This window comes from Babylonia areolata, chromosome 4 (genome assembly GCF_041734735.1).
Source record: "Babylonia areolata isolate BAREFJ2019XMU chromosome 4, ASM4173473v1, whole genome shotgun sequence".
Taxonomy (NCBI): domain Eukaryota; kingdom Metazoa; phylum Mollusca; class Gastropoda; order Neogastropoda; family Buccinidae; genus Babylonia; species Babylonia areolata.
In genome coordinates, this window is record NC_134879.1 from 55,443,356 (window position 1) to 55,463,212 (window position 19,857).

General features: G+C 41.5%; 1 protein-coding gene across 2 annotated transcripts in view; it reads left to right on the forward strand.

The window, feature by feature from the left end:
• Positions 1–19,857, forward strand: part of LOC143281329 (uncharacterized) — a 60,368-nt gene that overhangs the window by 9,609 nt on the left and 30,902 nt on the right. For both annotated transcript variants that reach the window (XM_076586517.1, XM_076586519.1), the window contains exons 4-14: positions 2,403–2,483; positions 3,210–3,394; positions 5,049–5,115; positions 6,489–6,602; positions 8,414–8,569; positions 10,400–10,517; positions 13,053–13,207; positions 14,162–14,427; positions 17,280–17,454; positions 18,267–18,386; positions 19,689–19,820. In XM_076586517.1, coding sequence (XP_076442632.1) covers positions 2,403–2,483; positions 3,210–3,394; positions 5,049–5,115; positions 6,489–6,602; positions 8,414–8,569; positions 10,400–10,517; positions 13,053–13,207; positions 14,162–14,427; positions 17,280–17,454; positions 18,267–18,386; positions 19,689–19,820 — 1,569 coding nt within the window. The remainder of the gene's footprint in view (positions 1–2,402; positions 2,484–3,209; positions 3,395–5,048; positions 5,116–6,488; positions 6,603–8,413; positions 8,570–10,399; positions 10,518–13,052; positions 13,208–14,161; positions 14,428–17,279; positions 17,455–18,266; positions 18,387–19,688; positions 19,821–19,857) is intronic.

Sequence of the window (19,857 nt, forward strand, 5' to 3'; positions counted from 1 at the left end):
CAGTTTCTGTTTGACAGGAGAGAGAAAAAGCAGAGAAGAAAATAGTGTATTTAGAATATTGTTTTCGTGTTTGAATTAAGAGAAGAGAGAAAGTTGTATGAGTATGTGTATTACAATATGAATAAAGGGGGGGAAAAGTTCTGTAGTCATAAATGTTTGTCCATCATGTGTTCACCGTGTGTCTTCATGTTTTACATTTATTTACTTATTTATCATCATTGTTGTCATATATTTATTTATTTATTTATTAATTATTATTATTATTATTATTATTATTATTATTATTACTATCTTTTTTATATTATAATTATTATTTATTTATTTATTTATGTAAGCTTATCTATTATTTATTCACCTTTCTTTTTTTTTTCTTTTTTTTTTCTCAAGGCCTGACTAAGTGCGTTGGGTTACGCTGCTGGTCAGGCATCTGCTTGGCAGATGTGGTGTAGCGTATATGGATTTGTCCGAACGCAGTGACGCCTCCTTGAGCTACTGAAACTGAAACTGAAACTGTCCATCAAAACAGCTTGTTGTGTTTTGATGCATAAAATGAAAAGGAGGAGAGGAGAGGTCATGCCCTGCTCATGGAAATTTATGAAAAGTAAATAACTGATTAGAAACCTGTGAACCCTCCTGTTCTCTTTGTAATACATATGGGGGCACTAATTCTAAAGATTATTAAAATTAAGTTCCCTTGTACATATATCTCTCAAATGCACATAACCTTTTTTCAAAAACAGAAATTAGAAAGAACAAAAGAAAACGATTGACAATGAATCAGTGGAGGCCATTTTACTGTTGTTATGAAGACATGCAGGTTTTCTGGTTTTCTTCAGACGTGTTGCCCAAGATCGTGATTGTGCATGTGTATCAGGGATAATTTTCAGAATTCATGTAACGTTATGATTTTGATAGATTCAGAGCACTTGCCAAAAGCGGCAGGGCCTGTGAGCTCAAGGTCAGAGGTGTGCACAGTATGTGTGGATTGAATGAAAGGGTTGTCAGTTTTACTTTTAACCATCACAGCTTGGCTCTGTTCTGGCACCCTGCCACGGTGGTCTTGCATTATTCATTATTCATGGTGGTGGTATTGGGTTAGACTGTCAGTGTTCAGTGTGTGCGGTGTGTTGGAACTGAGCATGTTGTATAGGTGATACGGCTGTTCGGCTGTGGGTGCCTGTGAAAGTGTGTGTGTGTGTGTGTGAGCGTGTGTGTGTGTGTGTGTGTGTGTATCACTGTGTGTGTGTGTGTGTGTGTGTTGGCGGGGTGGGGTTGAGTGAGTGAGTTTGTGTGTCTGGGGGGAGGGGGGAGTTAGTGAGTGAGTGAGTGTGTGTGTGATGTGAGAGAGAGTTTGTTTATTGTCGGGGTGGGGTTGAGTGAGTGAGTTTGTGTGTGTCTGGGGGGAGGGGGGAGTTAGTGAGTGCGTGTGTGCGCGTTTGTGTGTGTGCGTGTGCGTTTGTGTGTCATGCATGCATGTGAGAACAAACAAACAAATATGCCTGCATTCACACACACACACACACGTACACACACACACACACACACACACACATGTGGAAAATGCGTACAGAAAGCCACATGAGAGACACATTCAACCCAAGATGATAACAGTTCTGTTTTTGATCTCTCACTCTCTCTCTCTTTTTTCTCTCTCTCCCTCCCTGTCTTCTTCTCTCTCACATTAGCATATGCATGGAGAATCATGTATGGATATATGCACAGAAACACATACTCTGTAATGCACATTACCCATGCCAGATTGTGGGAAAAGATGTTACATGAAGGAAAGTACCACCACTACAAATGACCCAGTTATTGACCAAAGGGTTGTGGGACCAGAAACATTTGAACAAGCCTAAAGAGAATGTTCTGTTTCGACTCACATGTTTGAGGCAGACAGTAATGTGTTCTGAATTGAAAGAGTCAACCAGTTTTTTTTGGTAGCTCACACCTTGTTGATTTATTCAATTCAGTAATGTGGTCAACCACTAGTTGATAGCTCACTGTCTTGTTGAATTGTTCAGTTCAATGATTTGGTCAACCACTAATTGATAGTCCACTGTCATGTTGCTCAGTTCAATAATTCTGTAAACCGGTGGTGGATAGGAGCTCTAAATCTCTCTCCTGCCCTCTCCCCCATTCCTTGTTTCATATATATATGTAAACCATCAATTCAGTTTGATTAATCCAACTGGAAATTATTAAAGAGCTCTTTATACAGTAATTTCATAATGATAGAAGAGTTAATCAGCTCATGTTTTTTTTCTTCTTTTGATTGGTGTATCGTTTGTTCACCACAAGGTGGTTTAGACATGCACATTCATTCATTTCAGCACACGCATGCAAAACATACTTGTTTCCCTCCTCCGTCAAGTTATTGTTGTATTGAATTGTTGCTGCAGATGCGAGGTGAGCTTGATCGGACGATTGAAGACCTCAGAGATGAAAAAAACAAGGGCTCGCAGCTGGACAGATCCTATGGGGTAACGATCATCATCTTCTTTTCTTCTACTTGATGAAGTTATTGTAGACGAGTGAGAGTACGTAGTTATGTGTGCCTGTATTGACGGAGAACTTCAGCGTATTCAATTGTTTATTCTTTTGTTTAACGTCTATCCACAACTGTGATTTTAGATGAGAAATTCGACCACCTCACCTTTCCCTCGTTATGTGCATATGTGTATGTTTACGTTTGTGTGTGCACTCTTTTTCGAATATTGTTATATGGTTGCTATGAGAAACATGCATCGCTAATAAATAATGCATTTTCTCATGATACATTTTTAAAATAAAAAGTAAAAAACAATGGCTGGATCATTTGATTTGCACAGTGGACATCACCCAGTTCTGGTGACGGAAAGCCAAAAGAAGTTCAGGTATAAATAAATGATGACTGTGAGTGCAGTCCTCCACTAGCATGAGATTAAAACATAGCTTGTTCTCTGTATTTGTATTGCTGCCTGAGACATATGTATGTGTTTGTGTATGTGTGTGTCCATGGGAGGAATAGGGGGGTGGGGGGTGGGGTAGAGGAGGGGGTGTTTTGTTGCTGACACATTCCAGTTCCCTTGTTTGTAAGTCTTGTTTATAGTGTCACATTTTGTTAATTTTTGTTACCATTTTCCCCTGGGCTCCTGGCCCCTGCGCTAAGGAGGTAGAGTGCATTATGAATACCTATTATTATTATTATTATTATTATTAAATTGCAGAGTGACTCTGAGTACAGCGGGTCCCCAGCGTACGGTCAGCGGCGACGAAGGAAGAAGTCGTCGGTTCGCTTTGCCGACGACATGAATCGTGAGCTCCACAGCCTGCACCAGAACGTGCGCGACCTTTCCTCCGATCAGATTCGTCTGGAGGAGCACCTCAACCGTGAAATCGACAGGCGAGAAAGGTGAATGGTTGCTGTCTTTTTGTATTTTTGAAGATTTTATTTACCTTACTTGTATGTAACAGAACAACACGGAGGAGGTTGTCTGTCTCTTCTGCCATCATTATCTTCCAAATGACTCACAGGTTGAGGGAATGATGATGATGTGTGTGCTTGAATGTGCATTTTGCATGTGTGTGTGTGTGTGTGTGTGTGTGTGTGTGTGTGTGTTTAGCCCCACTTTAGGTGTGCATATTTGTGTATAAATGTGATGTATATATTTTTGGGGATTTTTTGTTTTTGTTTTTTTAGAAGTTCATGCCTCGAAGAGTTTAGTCATGAACTGATTAATCTATCAGTTCAAAGAGTCATTCCAGCAAAAAGCTAAGCAGCAACCATTTTGTTCTCCCCCCCCCCAAGTCTTTCAATCATTTAACTGTGCAGATAACTGAACAAAAAAGTACTTTGTTGTTGTTTCATAAGTGTTAGACCATCATTGTGTTTTGGCTTGTAGTAAACAGATACTTACAAAATGAAAGAAGTAAACAATGTGATTTGCTTGTGCAGACGTTCCCCTGTTCATGTAGGGTAAGTTTTTTTTGCATGCGAACAAAACCAGAAACATGGCAAGAACAACAGAAGCAATGAAAATGGTGCATGCAAATGGCTTTCGGGAACATATGGATAGGTCATGTGAAAAATGATATGGAGACTGTAAGAAGCCTGTGATAATTGAAGGATTTACATTCTGATCTATTTTTTTCTTTTCTTTTATAATACTTATTGTTTAAGAGTTCTCCCTGTTCCCTGTTAGGGTGTGGGGTCTGTGCATTAGATAGAGACTTTGTATATATTATACAAATTGCTCGTTCTCTTTACTTGACCTCTTTGCTGACTTTTAACCCATCTCATGTCTTCTCTTCTTCTTCTTCTTCTGCGTTCGTGGGCTGCAACTCCCACATTCACTCGTATGCATACGAGTGGGCTTTTACGTGTATGACCGTTTTTACCCCGCCATGTAGGCAGCCATACACCGTTTTCGGGGGTGTGCATGCTGGGTACGTTCTTGTTTCCATAACCCACCGAACGCTGACATGGATTACAGGATCTTTAACGTGCGTATTTGATCTTCTGCTTGCGTATACACACGAAGGGGGTTCAGGCACTAGCAGGTCTGCACATATGTTGACCTGGGAGATCGTAAAAATCTCCACCCTTCACCCACCAGGCGCTGTCACCGTGATTCGAACCCGGGACCCTCAGATTGACAGTCCAACGCTTTAACCACTCGGCTATTGCGCCCATCATGTCTTCTCTCTCTCTCTCTCTCTCTCTCTCTCTCTCTCTCTCTCTCTCTCTGTTTTTGTCTGCCTTTTGGTCTTGTGGTCTGCTTCTTCCTTCTCTCTGCAAACCTTTCCTTCTCTCTCATTTTCTCTCTATCTGCAACAGGAATGCCACAAGTAAGAAAACAAATGCAGTTGGATATTTCACCTGTTCACCATTAAATAGGTGTTTATCCACCTTTCTCTTCAATGTATTTGTTTGCATGACACTGAAAAGCAGTATATTAACACTGACCTGAGTTATTATTTTAATTGATTTCAATGTTTTTGATGATGATATATGTACTGTGTTTTGTTTCCGTTTTGCTAAACATGATGAGATTTTGTGTCCACAGAACTGACTCGGACACCAGGCGTGATTTACGAGACTTGAACACCACTCTCAGACAGTCTCCAGATCCGGTGTGTGTGTGTGTGCGTGCGTGTGTGCGTGCACATGTTTGTGTGTCCGTGTGTGTGTGTACATATTTGCGTGTGGTTTTTGTCTTGAATTTAACGTCTTTTCACTGTTAGTGATATTTGAGGGGGAAAAAAAAAGGGGTGGGGTAAGGGAAAAAGAAATGGGACAGGAGGTGAAGAGTGATAGGTGGTTGAGGAATATATGCATGTGAATCCTTGTGTGTGTGTGTGTGTGTGTGTGAGTCTGTGTGTGTGTGTCTGTGTGTGTGTCAGAGAGAGAGAGAGAGAGAGAAAAATGAAATGAAACAGATTTTTATTTCACGAGAGTAGTGGAGTAAGCACAACTGCTTTTTTTACATCCAGCCCTCAAAAGAAAGAGAGAGCGAGAGAGAGAACATTAAAAAAGGAACAAAAGCAAAAGTATAAGAAAAAGCTAACATTAACAGCTGTAACATGTTCTGTTAGATTGTGCAGCAAACCTACAACATGCTGATAATGTGTGATAGAAATCACACTTGCAAACACTGGCTAGTGATTCTGATGTTGTATCTAGTGAACAGACTAGGCCTGGCCTGGATACAGAAAAGTGTATGTGTTATGTAAGCTGTGGTTGAGATAAGAAGTTGATGTTGATCATTGTCTATGTTTCGTTTTCCTGAGGATAAATGACATGATTTAAGACCGTTTATATTCAATTTTCGTTGAATTTTCTTTCACCCACAAGGAATGTGACATGATTTAAGACCGTTTATATTCAGTTTTTGTTGAATTTTGTCTCACTCACAAGGAATACTAAGTTGGAAATTACTTTTCTTTTGTCATTGTCACCATTTTGCCTCTCTTCAAGTTTCATGTGCTCACGTGAGACGGGCACAATAGCCGAGTGGTTAAAGCGTTGGACTGTCAATCTGAGAATCCCAGGTTCGAATCAAAGTGATGGCGCCTGGTGGGTGAAGGGTGGAGATTTTTATGATCTCCCAGGTCAACATATGCGCAGACCTGCTAGTGCCTGAACCCCCTTCATGTGTATATGCAAGCAGAAGATCAAATACGCACGTTAAAGATCCTGTAATCCATGTCAGCGTTCAGTGGGTTATGGAAACAAGAACATACACAGCATGCACACCCCCGAAAACGGAGTATGGCTGCCTACATGGCGGGGTAAAAACGGTCATACACGTAAAAGCCCACTCGTGTACATACGAGTGAACGTGGGAGTTGCAGAAGAAGAAGAAGAGAAGAAGTCTCATTCGCAAGGAATACTAAGTTGGAAATTACTTTTCTTTTGTCATTGTCACCATTTTGCCTCTCTTCAAGTTTAGTGTGCTCACGTGAGAGTCATGAACCTATAGTTTTTGACATGTTTTTTCTTTCAGCTGACGTCGCGGGTGGAGCAACGTTTAGCTGCAATACAGAATGAGATCAGGACAGAAAGGCATTTAATGGATAGGCAAGACGACCTGAACTCCCTCTCCTCGGAGCTCAAGCAGGTGTGTTTGTGTGTTGTTTGTGTGTGTGTTGTTTGTTTGTGTGTGTGTGTGTGTTGTTTGTGTGTGTGTTGTTTGTTTGTGTGTGTGTGTGTGTTTGTGTGTGTGTGTGTGTGTGTGTGTGTGTGTGTTGTTTGTGTGTGTGTGTTGTTTGTGTGTGTGTGTGTGTGTGTGTGTGTGTTTGTGTGTGTGTGTTTGTGTGTGTGTTGTTTGTGTGTGTGTGTTGTTTGTGTGTGTGTGTGTTTGTGTGTGTGTGTTTGTGTGTGTGTGTTTGTGTGTGTGTGTGTGTGTGTTGTTTGTGTGTGTGTGTGTGTGTGTGTGTGTGTGTGTGTGTGTGTTGTTTGTGTGTGTGCTCAAGCAGGTGTGTTTGTGTGTGTGTGTGTGTGTGTGTGTGTGTGTGTGTGTGTGTTTGTTTGTGTGTGTGTGTGTGTGTGTGTGTGTGTTTGTGTGTGTGCTCAAGCAGGTGTGTTTGTGTGTGTGTGTGTGTGTGTGTGTTGTTTGTGTTTGTGCTCAAGTAGGTGTGTGTGTGTGTGTGTGTTGTTTGTTTGTGTGTGTGTGTGTGTGTGTGTGTGTGTGTGTGTGCATGTGTGTGTTGAGGGTCACTTGGGATGAATGAAAATCAGCTTAGGAAATGGAATACAGGAAAGTTTGTTAAGAATTTTCATTTTTTTCCCTTTTTTTTTCTTAATCATTATTCTGCTCTGGAAAACTGCTGCAGTTCGTGCTCTCTCTTTTGTTACCTAACAGCCTTGTAAACAGGGCAGGTGCATAAACAAAAATAAATTTACTGTGTGAGAAGAGTAAAATATATGATGGAAAATGAGATGCGTACTGTGAAAATAAAAACCACCAGTGCTTACATCTGCTTGGAGACGACCATTACGTGATGAAAGAATTGCTCATATTACACATGAATGAATTTGCACCAGTCACAAAGTAAAACATGTATGCAAACATGTTTGCAGGACTTTCTTCTCGCTATATTAAAGTTAAAAAAAAAAAAAAAAGAGGAAATCTTGAACTAAAGCCAAAAGAAATTTTCCTATGTAATGTATCCAATACACACATGGTTTGTTGAAATATTGATTGAAAAAAAATAGGGATGTTCCTGTTGTGCACATCTTACAATACGAATATCCTGCAAGCTTCAATAATTCTTAAAAACATATTATAAAAAAAACTGTTTAACTCCACACTTCAGTAATACCATCACAGTAAGCACTTCTCCCAAAAAATACAGACTTCACAAGAAGTCAAGGACCACTTCACAAAAGTAGGTATTTTTTCATGAAATGTAAAAAAATTGAGAGATGATTCAAATCATCCAGGTTGCATATGTGGTCTTCCTCCGACCTCTCATTGAACACACACACATCGCTGTTTCAGGCACATGTGCATCATGAACAGCTTGAAAATGCCTTTGAAAAATCAGTTTTACAGCCAAAAATTTAGTTAATCAGTGGTTTATAAACGATAGCTGTGGTATTTCATCGTTTAAAAAAAGAAAAAAAAAAGAGAGCACGTGCACGAAAGCCTTTCTGGTTTTGAATGATGTTCATATTATACACTGGCATTGTTTACTGCTGTGTTCCAAAAATTCATCATCATTTCACCACACCCCGTGGAAGAAAACTTTGCAAGTTCCCAAGTGGTCCTGAACTTTTTGTGAACCCTTTATATTTTGTATGCTACAGTGACTCTATACATTTAAAATTCTTTTTTAGAATTCCATCTTTGCGACACTTCACTTCAATAACTCCATCACAGTAAGCGCTTCTGCCTGTAATAGCTTGTCATGTGTGTGGGGGTTACAGGCTATCAGTCATGCAACAACACAGCCAGGTGACGACCGGCTACGCAGCCAGTATCTGCAGGCGGAGTCCCTTCGATTCCGCTTAGAGTCGGAGCTGGACAACGTGCGACGCCGACTGGATCAGAGTGAGGGAAGCAAGGCAGCCCTCCACAATCAGGTACAAGTCTTGGTGGATTAGTGTTCATTTGTTGCAGACATGCTCTTGTTTTGTATTGGATTACTTTTTGTCACAGCATTTCTCTGTGAAATGACAGGGTACTCTGCCCAGTGACAGCACCGCATTTCTCTGTGAAATGACAGGGTACTCTGCCCAGTGACAGCACCGCATTTCTCTGTGAAATGACAGGGTACTCTGCCCAGTGACAGCACAGCATTTCTCTTGTGAAATGACAGGGTACTCTGCCCAGTGACAACACAGCATTTCTCTGTGAAATGACAGGGTACTCTGCCCAGTGACAGCACAGCATTTCTCTGTGAAATGACAGGGTACTCTGCCCAGTGACAGCACAGCATTTCTCTGTGAAATGACAGGGTACTCTGCCCAGTGACAGCACCGCATTTCTCTGTGAAATGACAGGGTACTCCTCCCAGTGACAGCACAGCATTTCTCTGTGAAATGACAGGGTACTCTGCCCAGTGACAGCACAGCATTTCTTTGTGAAATGACAGGGTACTCTGCCCAGTGACAACACAGCATTTCTCTGTGAAATGACAGGGTACTCTGCCCAGTGACAGCACAGCATTTCTCTGTGAAATGACAGGGTACTCTGCCCAGTGACAGCACAGCATTTCTCTGTGAAATGACAGGGTACTCCTCCCAGTGACAGCACAGCATTTCTCTGTGAAATGACAGGGTACTCCTCCCAGTGACAGCACAGCATTTCTCTGTGAAATGACAGGGTACTCCTCCCAGTGACAGCACAGCATTTCTCTGTGAAATGACAGGGTACTCCTCCCAGTGACAGCACAGCATTTCTCTGTGAAATGACAGGGTACTCTGCCCAGTGACAGCACAGCATTTCTCTGTGAAATGACAGGGTACTCTGCCCAGTGACAGCACAGCATTTCTCTGTGAAATGACAGGGTACTCTGCCCAGTGACAGCACATCGCTACAGCGCAGCGCCATCTTTTTTCTTTTCTTTCTTTTTCTGTATGCAAGAGTATTTGTTTCATAATCAGAGTAAATTCTTTTTACATAATTTTTGCTGGGAATAACTCTGTTTGTTGCCATTGTTTATTTTATTTGCGATAAGTGCATGCTGCACTCAGGTTCTCACGTTATTGTCTCGTCCAAAAGATTAGCATCCAGACCACCACTAGAGGTCTAGTGGAGGTGGAAGTAAAAATCCTGTCCAGTGCAGGATTCGAACCAAGGACTACAGCATTCCTTTGAAAAGACGTTAGATGGAAGACTGAACAGGACTTGTTCAGTCTTTTTTGTCTGTGTGACATTTTATCGCTCTTTCTCTCCTTGTGGTTTTTTTGTTTGTTTTTGTTTTGTTTTTGTTTTTTTTTGCTTCTGACTTTGTCTGAGTTTGTCTCTGAGTCTCCATCTCCCTCTCTCTGGCTCTTTCCCCAGTTCTGGCTCTCTCCCCATTTTTTATCTTTCTTTTCCCTCTTTCTCCCTCTTTCTCTCCAAAATAGCTCCTCCATACCCTCCCTTAAACTCGTCTATAGATTCTCTAGACTTCTGTCTACACGTATTTATGTGTTTTGTCTTTCATCCCATTGTTTCAGAGTTACGCATGTGTGTGAAAGTTGTGAGAGGGCTTTGATTCGTTTCCGCACGAGACTACAAGATTTATTATCATTGTTGTTATTATCATTATTATTATTATCATTGTTTTTAAGATCATCGTTATCCTCATTATTATTATTATTATCATCTTTTTTTTTGTGTAGTAGTTTGTTACATCCTTGTTCAGAGTTTTCATCGCCAGAAATTTTCATGTGTCAGACAGTGACCTCTTGTTGTTTTTACGCCAGGTTGAGGAGCTGCGAGCACAACTGAAACGAGCGGAGCGCGACAGGCACAAGATCAAACACTTCATCGATGAGTCACGGATTGATGAAGAAATGAGGGAAAAGCGCCATCGCAGAGCAGGTATGCTTGACATGTTTGGCAAGAAAACATTTGCAAATTTACAAAATACATTTATGTTTGATAAAATTCAGTTATCTTATTTTGATTTAAATAGATGGTGATGGTCAAAAAAAAAAAAAAAAAAAAAAAAAGTGACATGGATTGCAAGGTTATATATCAAAGGGTTTTGCATTGTAAAAAAAAAAAAAAAAAGGTCCAGTTTCAGAGGCATCAAAGCATGCAGACTTTTCCATATATACTACATGACATCTGCTTAAAATGGGGGAAAAAATGACCGAGAGGAGGGATGGGCTATGGAAGTGGGAATGGTGGGGGGTTTGGGGGGACAAGGGGGTAGGGGGACAGTAGATACCTGGCCTGACTCCTACACCCAGTGTGCTTGTCAGGCTTTAAGAGCTCGGGCCTTCAGATTAACTCTCTCTGGGTGACGGAATGCTCACGCATTCCTACATAAAATGTATTCAGTTTCCGAGGACGGAATGGAATAGCATTTTCCAAAAATAAAAATCCATCATGCGCTGTACATGTGATTTTGTGATTGGCCAAGCAGAGTGCGCTGTTCTGGGTCACCCCACAACTGAATGGTATGATTGGCCAGCCTGTCATGTGTGGCCCGTCTCGCACTCACGCTAACAAAGTCGCTGACCGGTCGTCTGCTCCCGTGCCAGCCTGTTAGCAAAGCGGGCTCTTCTCAGAATGTTGTGGAGCGAACAAGGCAGCGACAGCAGCGTTTTAGTGTTGCCGAAGTACTTGAAATGCTACAAACTGAAGGGTCGGACATTCAAGAGGTGGATGATGACGAAGAAGAAAGCTGAATTAAGTGCAGAAAGCGAGCATGGGTATGGTGATTCGGGGTGAGAAATTGGCATTATTTTCTACATAATAGCAAAACTGTAAAGATAAGATGAAAAATTTAATTTTTTTTTATATGTAATAGCCCAACACGTAATAAACCAGTTCTGAAAGTTTCATTTTCTTACTCAGTATTTTGTATTTTTTGTAATTTTTTTCCAAACCCTTATAAATGGGCCGTCTGTGGGGAAAAGCAAGCGAGAAAGCTTGTGGTCCCGAGTGAGTTAAGTTAAAAGACTGCTGATCACCCTTCTGATTAACAAAGTTAAAAGACTGTTTTGCTGATCAGGCGATGCAGTTAAATAAATGTGTGTGGATTGAAAAGCTGAAAATAAATGATGGTGACATGATGATGATATGGTTACTTATAAAGTGCCTATCCTCGGTCAGAGACCAAGCTTTAACTCACTCAGTACGGCCAGTCCTCTCTTCTCCTCTACACAGACCCCTCGGATGTCCAGTGGGTGTCTGAATGACCCAACCTTTAGCTTCCGTCGTCAGAATTGTGGTATTCTTTGTCAACATTCACGTCTTCAGTATAAGAGCCTTCCGCTTGCAATATTTTGATGATGGTAATTGGGGTGAGACGCTGTTAACGTCGTCTCTTTTGCCGTTCGTATGGAGAGAGTTAAGTGCTTCACAGAGTCATTTGCACAACAGGCTGCCAGCCTGGATAGAGCCGACTGGTGGCTGACACTACGTGCTCATCATTTGTTTCCTGTGTCATTCAGTCAGGTTTCAGTCATGCACACAAGCACTCATACAGACGTGTAACAGTTTGCGTGCATGACCGTCTTGTTTATTTACCCCACCATGTAGATAGCCATTCTCCGTTTTCGGGGGTGTGCATGCTGGGTATGTTCTTGTTAGATTGAAAAGAGTAGGGTTCCAAATGACATGCAGTCTTCAGTTTTATGCTGGAAATGCAATGAATCCATGTTGACGTAAGATGTTAGGACGATTTAAAAAGCAGGATAAGGGGAAATGCTTGAATGTTAAAATCAAAGCATAATCAGTACTTGTGATTATAGATTATATCTAAGTGCTAAAATGTTGAAATCAGTTGAAATTATGGTAATTCAAGATTTGGGAGTTGAAAATAGCGTAGTGATGCAAAATGCCATAGCAATAATGTTGTACAGAATGTTAACTTGTTGACTGAAGTTAGCAGATCAGCTGAAAGTACAACAAACTTTGGGAACAAAACCGACGGGCGCAATAGCCGAGTGGTTAAAGCGTTGGACTGTCAATCTGAGGGTCCTGGGTTCGAATCACAGTGACGGTGCCTGGTGGGTAAAGGGTGGAGATTTTTATGATCTCCCAGGTCAACATATGTGCAGACCTGCTAGTGCCTGAACCCCCTTCGTGTGTATACGCAAGCATAAGATCAAATACGCACGTTAAAGATCCTGTAATCCATGTCAGCGTTTGGTGGGTTATGGAAACAAGAACATGCCCAGCATGCACACCCCCGAAAGCAGAGTATGGCTGCCTACATGGCGGGGTAAAAATGGTCATACACGTAAAAAGCCCACTCGCGTATATACGAGTGAATGTGGGAGTTGAAGCCCACGAACGCAGAAGAAGAAGAAGAAGAAAGATGGGACAGAAGCTCTTTGACATGAGAAGATCAGGTCCAGCCACAGTCGTTGACTGCTCTGCCTGTTCGATGATTTTTTTCAGCGGACGAAGCCAGAGAACGGAACTTTGAGAATGAAATCCATGAGCTCCGTAACCAGCTGACGCGGTCAGTTGGTGCTATCTCTGAGATGGAAAACCTCCGACGAGCCATGGAAAAAAGTGAACGGCAGCGAGCACAGCTCTCTGATCATCTGGAGGTGAGTGTGGATTTGTGAGTGTATGTATGTTGTATGTTTAAGTGGGTTTTTTTTTTGGGTTTTTTTGCTGCCCCATCATCTGCACCATTTCCCCCCCCTTTCCCCCTCCACACATCCATCATTGTCTCAGTGGTGGCAGTCCACAGGGAACTATTAATGTTAGATTTCCAGGAGGCCACTCACCAGAGGAGAGACCCTGTGTCGCTACTGAGTCATGTCAGTGGCGTTCAGTAATACCTGTTTTGATTTAAGTTATGTTGGACATCACCTACTAAGTGTACGGCTGACCACATTAATTGCATGGTCACAGAGTCAGACTTAAATGAGAGCATCCTATCCAGAGCGGAGAGCTCCATCATGTCCCTCCAATGACTGTTCCTGATGAATTCACTAACACTTAAACATGGAAATGAAAAACACATACCGTGACTGTCTTGTGATGATGATTACTTGAGTTTGTATTGCATTTGTGTTCACATGTGGAGTGATGGCCTAGAGGTAACACGTCCACCTGGGAAGCGAGAGAATCTGAGCGCGCTGGTTCGAATCACAGCTCAGCCACCGATATTTTCTCCCCCTCCGCTAGACCTTGATTGGTGGTCTGGACGCTAGTCATTCAGATGAGACAATAAACCGAGGTCCCGTGTGCAGCATGCACTTAGCGCACGTAAAAGATCCCACGGCAACAAAAGGGTTGTTCCTGGCAAAGTTCTGTAGAAAAATCCACTTCAATAGGGAAAAAAAATGCAGGCAGGAAAAAATATTAAAAAAATGGGTGGCGCTGTAGTGTAGCGACGCGCTGTCCCTGGGGAGAGCAGCCTGAATTTCAGACAGAGAAATCTGTTGTGATAAAAAGAAATACAAATACAGATACAAATGTATTTAGGGTTGTTATTGTTCACATCAACAAAGCTCTCTTGCTGAATTTTCGTGTGTTTTTTCCCCGTTCCCCAGACTCTCTCCAGGGACTTGGAGAGCCGAGAGAGGCAGGCAGCCAAAGCCATCACCCAGCTGAAGGACACGAGTGACAAGCTGGACGAGACGGAGCGACAGAAGGCGATGGTGATGCAGCAGCTGGAAGACGTGAACAGGAAGCACGGCGACGTGTCCAAGGAGCTGGAGAAGGCCATGCAGGAGCTGCGAGGGACCCAGCTGTCTCTCCAGGAGGCGGAGAAAAAGCGGGACGAGTTCAAAGGGCGCGCTCAAGAGACTGTGCGACAGTGAGTGACTTTTTTTTTTTTAATGTTTGGGGTTGTATTGGAGTGGGGTGGGTGCTTTTTGTGCTTGCTTTTGTGTGGGGGAATTTAAGTTTTAAGAGGCTTTGTGAATGTACTGTAGTGTGTTGTGAGTTTGGCAGGAGACTGTGCTACAGTGAGTGGTGTTTGTTTCTGTTATGTGAGTGTGTGGTCACTTATTGTATTGTATTACTTTTAGTCACAACTGATTTCTCAGTGCAAAACTCAGGCTGCTCTTACTGTGGAGAGTTTGTCGCCACTGTCTAGCGCCACTTTTTTTTTTTTTTTTTTTTTTGCCCTGCCTGCAGGTTGGGTTTTTTGTGGGTTTAAAAAAATTTTTTTTTTACCACTGTTCATTTTTCTGCTATTTTACCAGGGACAACCATTTTGTTGCTGTTGGTTCTTTTATATGCACAAGTGCAAGCGGCACATGGGACCTCGGTTTATCGTCTCATCCGAATGACCAGCACTCAGATCACCACTCAAGGTTCTCAAGGTTCAGTTGAGTGCATTAACACTAGGACATGCGCTCCACTTAATGTTGTTTGACCACATTGATGGGCTGGTTTTGGCCATGACAAGAGATGATTCCTGATATGATTTTTTTTCCTTTGATTTCTTTTCTTTCCTTTCCTTTGTAATTGTTGCTGTGGTGGTGGTTGTGTTATCTACAGTGATGAAGTTGATGACAGTGATGATGATGATGAGATGATGATGATGATGTTTTTGTCAGTGTCATAAAGTTGAATGACTAATGTTTTTAAAAGGTCTTGTTTCATTCATTGGAGGACATTTTTTTTGTTTGTAATAACCAGATCTGTGTGTGTGTATGTGTATGTGTGTGTTGTGTGTGTGTGTGTGTGTGTGTGTGTGTGTGTGTGTTTTGAGCATTAGATTTGAGAATTATAGTAAACATAGAAGTCAAACTTCTGTGTACTGCTATGGAAGTTTTGATTATTTTGATTCATCATCATGTTTAACTGCTGCTCATTTAAGAAGGAAACGGATGCATCAAGGTTTGAACTCTCAAAAAAACTGTTGCTTTCATCTTGTTCACTTTGGCTGATGGATTGATCAGTTTGATTTTTGTAAGTCTGTTCACCCTCAATAAAAGAAAACTAAGGGGACTGGGGGAGGAGAGGTGTAAGGATTGGGGTGGGCTGGGTAGAGAACAGTGGTAATGTTAACTACAGAATGTTGACTGATTTCAAATCGAAGAGTAACATGATTTCAGATCAAAGAGTAATATTCACTCTCTTTGATTTTGATCTTTTTGTTTTAGCTGGTTTGATTTTGACGTGGTACTCCACCTTTTTACCTGTTTTTTTGTTTGTTTGTTCTGTTTTGTTCCTGTTTTCAGTGTCACACAGTCATACATGCATGTGCTTTTATGTTGTCATATGCATGCTTGCACTCATGCTTACATGCGCATACTCACACACACACACACACACACACACACACACACACACACACACACACACACTCCCCCTCCTGCCCCCTCCCACACACACTCACACATGCATATGCATGCTTGCACTGACACATGCCTGTCCTCCGTTTTGTCACACTTTATCACTTCTCAGTAGATAAATGACATAGAAAACCTGCTGTGAATTAGGCATGTACTGGATTTTAACTGTGTGTGTGGTTCGTCTGTTGGGATCGACGAGGACACACTAGTCATCCTGGGGGTGGGTGGGTTGGGCTCTGTGTACATGAACATACATATGCAACCATACTCCATTTTCAGGGGTGTGCATGCTGGACATTTTTTGTTTCCACAACCCACTGGACAGTAACATGGATCTTTTTTAACATGCACGTTTAATTTTCTGCAGACAAAGGGGGTTCAGGCACCAGCAGGTCTGTAATCTGTTGATCTGGGAGATCAGAAAAATACCCCACACTTGCAGTGACTGGGATTCGAACAGAGAACCCCCAGATGGAAAGTCCAGTCCTTCAACCACTCGGTTGTCACACCTGTTTCCCAATAGTCCTATAGTCTGATAATGATGGTCAAACATATCACAGTATCAGTCAAGTGATTGATTTCTGATGGTAAACCTGTCACCCTGTAGTCTGATAATGATGCTCCCAGTTTTAGCTAAAACTGAATCTCCAAGTTGATTTTGATGGAAAAATCTACTGCCCTAAAGTCTGATGATGACTATATATATAAAAAGATCAGTCGACACACTTTGACGTCTTCTTGTAACTGAAACTGATAAGGATGGTTCTCATTTTCTCTTATCTAATGTATGACATAATCTGCCAGCTACTTAATTTTTTTATGGAAAAATCTATTAACCTTGATAAATTGTGATGCTAGTGTTCTCTAAAATATCACAAAATATGCCAACTGATTGTTTTGATATAAAGATCTATCGCCCTTTAGTCTGATAAATGATAGTCCTTGTGTTCTCTTTTAACATATGACAGAATCTCCCAACTGACTGATTTTTGTTCGAAAATATGGCAGCTGACTGATTTTTTTTATTTTTTATTATTTTATTTTTTTAAACATATGGATGATCTGCCAGCTGACTGATTTTTGATGAAAATCTGAAATGTAACTTTTGATGGAAAATCTGCCAGCTGACTGATATTTGGAAATTCTGCTGGCTGACTGATTTTTTAAAAATAATTTTTTAATGGAAAATCTACCGGCTGACTGATTTTTTTTTTTTAAACAGAGAAGCTGCTAGCTAACTGCCAGCTGACTGATTTTTTTTATGGAAGATCTACTGCCCTACAGTCTGATTAAACGACAGTCTTAGATCACAGAATTTTTGCCAGCTGTCTGATAGTTTTTCGCGTGCACACACCTGACGCAGGTGGAAGGCGAAGGTAAAGCAGCTGGAGCGTGACCTGGACCGCTCCAAGCACGGCGCCAGCCAGGTGATCCAGCGCAACGAGCAGCTGGTGAAGGAGATGGAGAACCAAAAGCACCACGGAGGCTACGCCCAGATGCAGCTGGATGGCCTGAAGAGAGAGCTGCAAGACGCTCTGGTCAGTTTGGGGAGGAGAGGGGTGGTTTGGTTGGGCCGTTGGTGCGTGAGGAATGAGAAATTAAATAAAATCGTGTTGCTTATATAGCCCAGTCGACTACAAAAGGGGCTGTTTTCAGTGCTGAATTTTTTTTTTTTTTTTTAAGAAATTGGAAAGGATTTGGAGAATGTTAAAAAAAAGTGTCTCTGTGTGTTGTAATGTTGATGTTGAGTGTCACATTCGTCACATTATCATCTCCTTTGCTTTGAAAATTCTTCTTCTTCTTCTCCATTCATGGGCTGCAACTCCCACGTTCATTTGTATGTACACGAGTGGGCTTTTATGTGTATGACCGATTTTACCCCACCATGTTGGCAGCCATACTCCGTTTTCGGGGATGCTTTGAAAATAACATTGTGGATTTTAGTTCTGATTGTTAGTTGCAAATTAATGTACAAAAATTTCTAAGAAGTGGGAAAGAATTTGGAGAGTCTCAGAAAAAGTATCTGTGTGTGTTAGATTGTTAATGTTGAATGTCACATTCGTTGTGTGAGTATCAGCACCTTTTTTTTAGTTGTTGTTGAATATAATCTCCTTTCCTTCGAAAATAGTATTGTGGGTTTTAGTTCTGATTGTTGATTCCAAGTTAATGTGCAAACTGGTTTTCACCTCCCCATCACAGGAGAGGTTTTAGAATGTGGTATTGTTTAGCAAATAATGTGATGATTATCATAACTATAACTGTGGAGATACGTTAAGTGTAATTAGTCTTGATTGTATGCTGTTCTTTTACATATTTTCCTGTGTGTTTTTGTGTTGTATTGTTGTCACAGGCGGTGCGAGCAGCTCAGGATGAACAGATCAGGCTGAAAGACATAGAGGTCAACGAACTGAAGTCAGTGCGCATGGACCTGGAGCGTGAACTGAGGGACACCCGCACTGTAGCTGAAAGGGTGGGTGTTGTTTTTTTTTTTGTGTGTTTTTTTTTCCTTTTCTTTTTTTCAGTTTTATTTATTTTTTCACATTCCCCTCAGCAAAATTGTTATAGATAACAATTATCTATTGTTTGTGTGTTGTTTTCTTTTCCTTGTGTATGTATTAGAAAAAATTAAAAAGGAAAAACGAAATTGTAATAGATTTGGTTTTTATTCTATTCTTTTAGGTTGTCTTTCAGATTTTATTGGCAGAATGTTTGATATGTTGTTTGTGTGTGGGGTGGGGGGTGTATCTGTGTGCATTTATTCAGAAGGAAATGGTGATGATGTAAATAAAGTAAAAAAAAAGAAAAGAAAAAAGAAAGAATTATGGTCATACCAACACACTTTTTTCTTTGGATGTCATCATCTCTTCATTTGGTCCAGTGAGCTGATTGATACTTGGGCTTACTTGTTCATAGATGATATGATCTGTGGTACAAACTGCAGTCAATTTCCAGCCACCTTGGCAAAGTGGTTAGCTTTTCAGGCTGACAACTTGGAGGGCGTAGGTTCAAGTCCCTTCAGAGGTTGGGTTTTTTGGGACGTGGCTGACTCCTTCCCAGAGCTGAGTGTTCTGTGGGCTGAAATGGGAAGACCGGAACTACATAATCAAGGGTCATCCAGTTCATTGAAGCGTCTTTGGGAGCGTTGTTCAAATTTTCATGTCCAGCAACTGTCTCTCAGCCTGGTTGACACCAGGATGTATTATGAGAAGTGCAGCCTTGTTAGTTAGTCGCAAACTTTAATCATCTTCTTCACCTTTATCATCATCTAAGTATAGAAAACAAAATGTCCCAAATTATGAGGCGCAAAAAAAAAAAAGTACTGTAAAGTTCGGTCTATTGAGCGCACTAGTATATAAGCCGCACCCACTAAATTTTAGAAAAAATTGAACTTTATACATACATAAGCCGCACTGACTTATAAGCCGCACTTATTTCCGGTACCGGAATGATGACGGGTGTACGTTTGAGCAGAGTAGAGCTGAATGCTGATCTGAGGGCTTTAATGTGTGAGGATTTGATTTATAAAACGTGAACAGTTAGCACAGCTATCCTGAAGCTCATCCAAAATTGATGGACAGAAATCATGATTTTGGTGAGCTGAAGGGTCATCTAAGAATAGATGAGACCGTGACACTCACGGGATCGTTAAAATCCTCAAATAAGCCACATCATTGTATAAGCCGCAGAGGTTGAAGCTGGGGTAAAAAGTCGCAGCTTATAGACGGAACTTTACGGTACTGAATACCTCAGTGTGCGATGGTTGTGTGGGCAGTACGAACAGGAGCTGCACTCACTGCGTAGTCGTCTGGCCGGGGTGTCAGAGGACAAACACAAGCTGGAGGACCGTCTTTCTGCTGCTGATGCTGCACATCGTCTGTCTCAGGGACAGGCGGCCCAGCTGCAGGTGGGTGTGGGGGGTGATTGTGTGGGGTCTTAGGGAG